At 44.9% G+C, this 1,391-nt stretch overlaps 1 protein-coding gene across 1 annotated transcript; it reads right to left on the minus strand.

The window, feature by feature from the left end:
- Nucleotides 1-350: 350 nt before the first annotated feature.
- LOC146302871 (general transcription factor II-I repeat domain-containing protein 2-like) lies at nt 351-1,094 on the minus strand. Its single transcript, XM_084698565.1, has one exon. The coding sequence runs from the start codon at nt 1,092-1,094 to the stop codon at nt 351-353; it is 744 nt and encodes a 247-aa protein (XP_084554691.1).
- Nucleotides 1,095-1,391: the final 297 nt, after the last annotated feature.

Genomic DNA, 1,391 nt, shown 5'->3' on the forward strand with positions numbered 1-1,391 from the left:
ATACAAGTTGTAATTAAATTGTACTAAAGCACAATTTAAAGTATATTAAGTGCACTTTTACATGCTAAAGTGGAACAACTTCAAGTATACTTAGTACACTTTAAGTATACGGCTATGTCCATATACTTAAAGCAGGGGTCTCAAACTCAACTTACCTGGGGGCCGCTGGAGGTAGAGTCTGGGTGAGGCTGGGCCGCATCCAGTATTTCACAAAAAAGGGTTTCAAGTATTCAAAAAAAAAGTACAACTGATCCAATCTTTAGTTCAATTACAGTTCAGAACATGAACGATTCTTCAGAACATCAACAGGTTCTTCCGAACATGGTTCTTCAGAACATGGCTTCTCTTGCCTACTCCTTGCTGCCAGAGACCTGGCAGCGCTTCCTCTCACACAGTTGTGCCACATTTGGCTTGAGGGAGGAAGCCGTTGAGACCCTCAGTATGGCTTGAAGATGCTCATCAGGAAGTTTGGACCTGTACTTTGACTTATTAAAGTTCATGGTGGAGAAGAGCTTTTCACACAGATATGTGCTCCCAAAAAGGCACATGGTCCGCTTGAACATCCTGGAAAGCTCAGCGAAGGTGGGGGGCAATTCTCTCAAACATTGTCCAAGCTCGTCTGCTTTTCCACTCACCTCCCTGAACTTGGCTTTGAGTTCAGAATTGCACTGCAGGTCAATGAGCTCCATTTGAAGCACAGGAGAAGCATCTTGCACATCGAAGGAGAAGGGGTCCGCAAACATTTGAAAAGTGGCTCTGTGTGTCTTGAAGTCTGCAAACCTGTGATCAAATTCCTCCTGTAGCTTTACAATGGCATCAGAATACTTCTCACCAATGAATGGTGTGCCCACATCCATGAGTGCCTTGCATGCTGGGAAATGGCAGAGGTTTGTCTGTGAGAGCTGGGCTTTCCATAGCACAAGTTTTGTGGAGAATGCTCTGATGTTGTCGTAGGCAGCACTGACAAGCTGCCCCTGGCCTTGTAACTTCTTGTTCAGTACAATCAGCTCCTGTGTGATGTCAACAAGAAAAGCTAAGTCCATGAGCCATTTGGGATCACTTAGCACATGAACAGCCATCCCATTCTTCTGCATGAAGGCTTTCACTTCTGCTCTCAACTCAAAAACCCTCTTCAAGACGTTTCCCCTGCTGAGCCAACGTACCTAAGTGAAGTAGAGCATATCCTCATATGCTGACTCTATTTCCTCCAAAAAGGCGCGGAACTGCCGATGCTTTAAGCCCCTGGATCTGATATGGTTGATGCATTTCACAACAACAGACATCAGACTGTTTATCACAACAGACATATGTGATAAAGGACAAGGGTGCTTTGTCCCTCGGGAGTTGCTTTAGGCTTGATGCTGAAACCATTAGTTTACGTGAAATCAGTG

Source organism: Hypomesus nipponensis, chromosome 1 (genome assembly GCF_054491055.1).
Source record: "Hypomesus nipponensis isolate SF chromosome 1, ASM5449105v1, whole genome shotgun sequence".
In the NCBI taxonomy this organism is placed as follows: domain Eukaryota; kingdom Metazoa; phylum Chordata; class Actinopteri; order Osmeriformes; family Osmeridae; genus Hypomesus; species Hypomesus nipponensis.

Excerpts from the sequence above, each read along its gene's own strand:
- LOC146302871 (XM_084698565.1), bottom strand. The coding sequence starts at position 1,094 with ATGCAGAAGAATGGGATGGCTGTTCATGTGCTAAGTGATCCCAAATGG.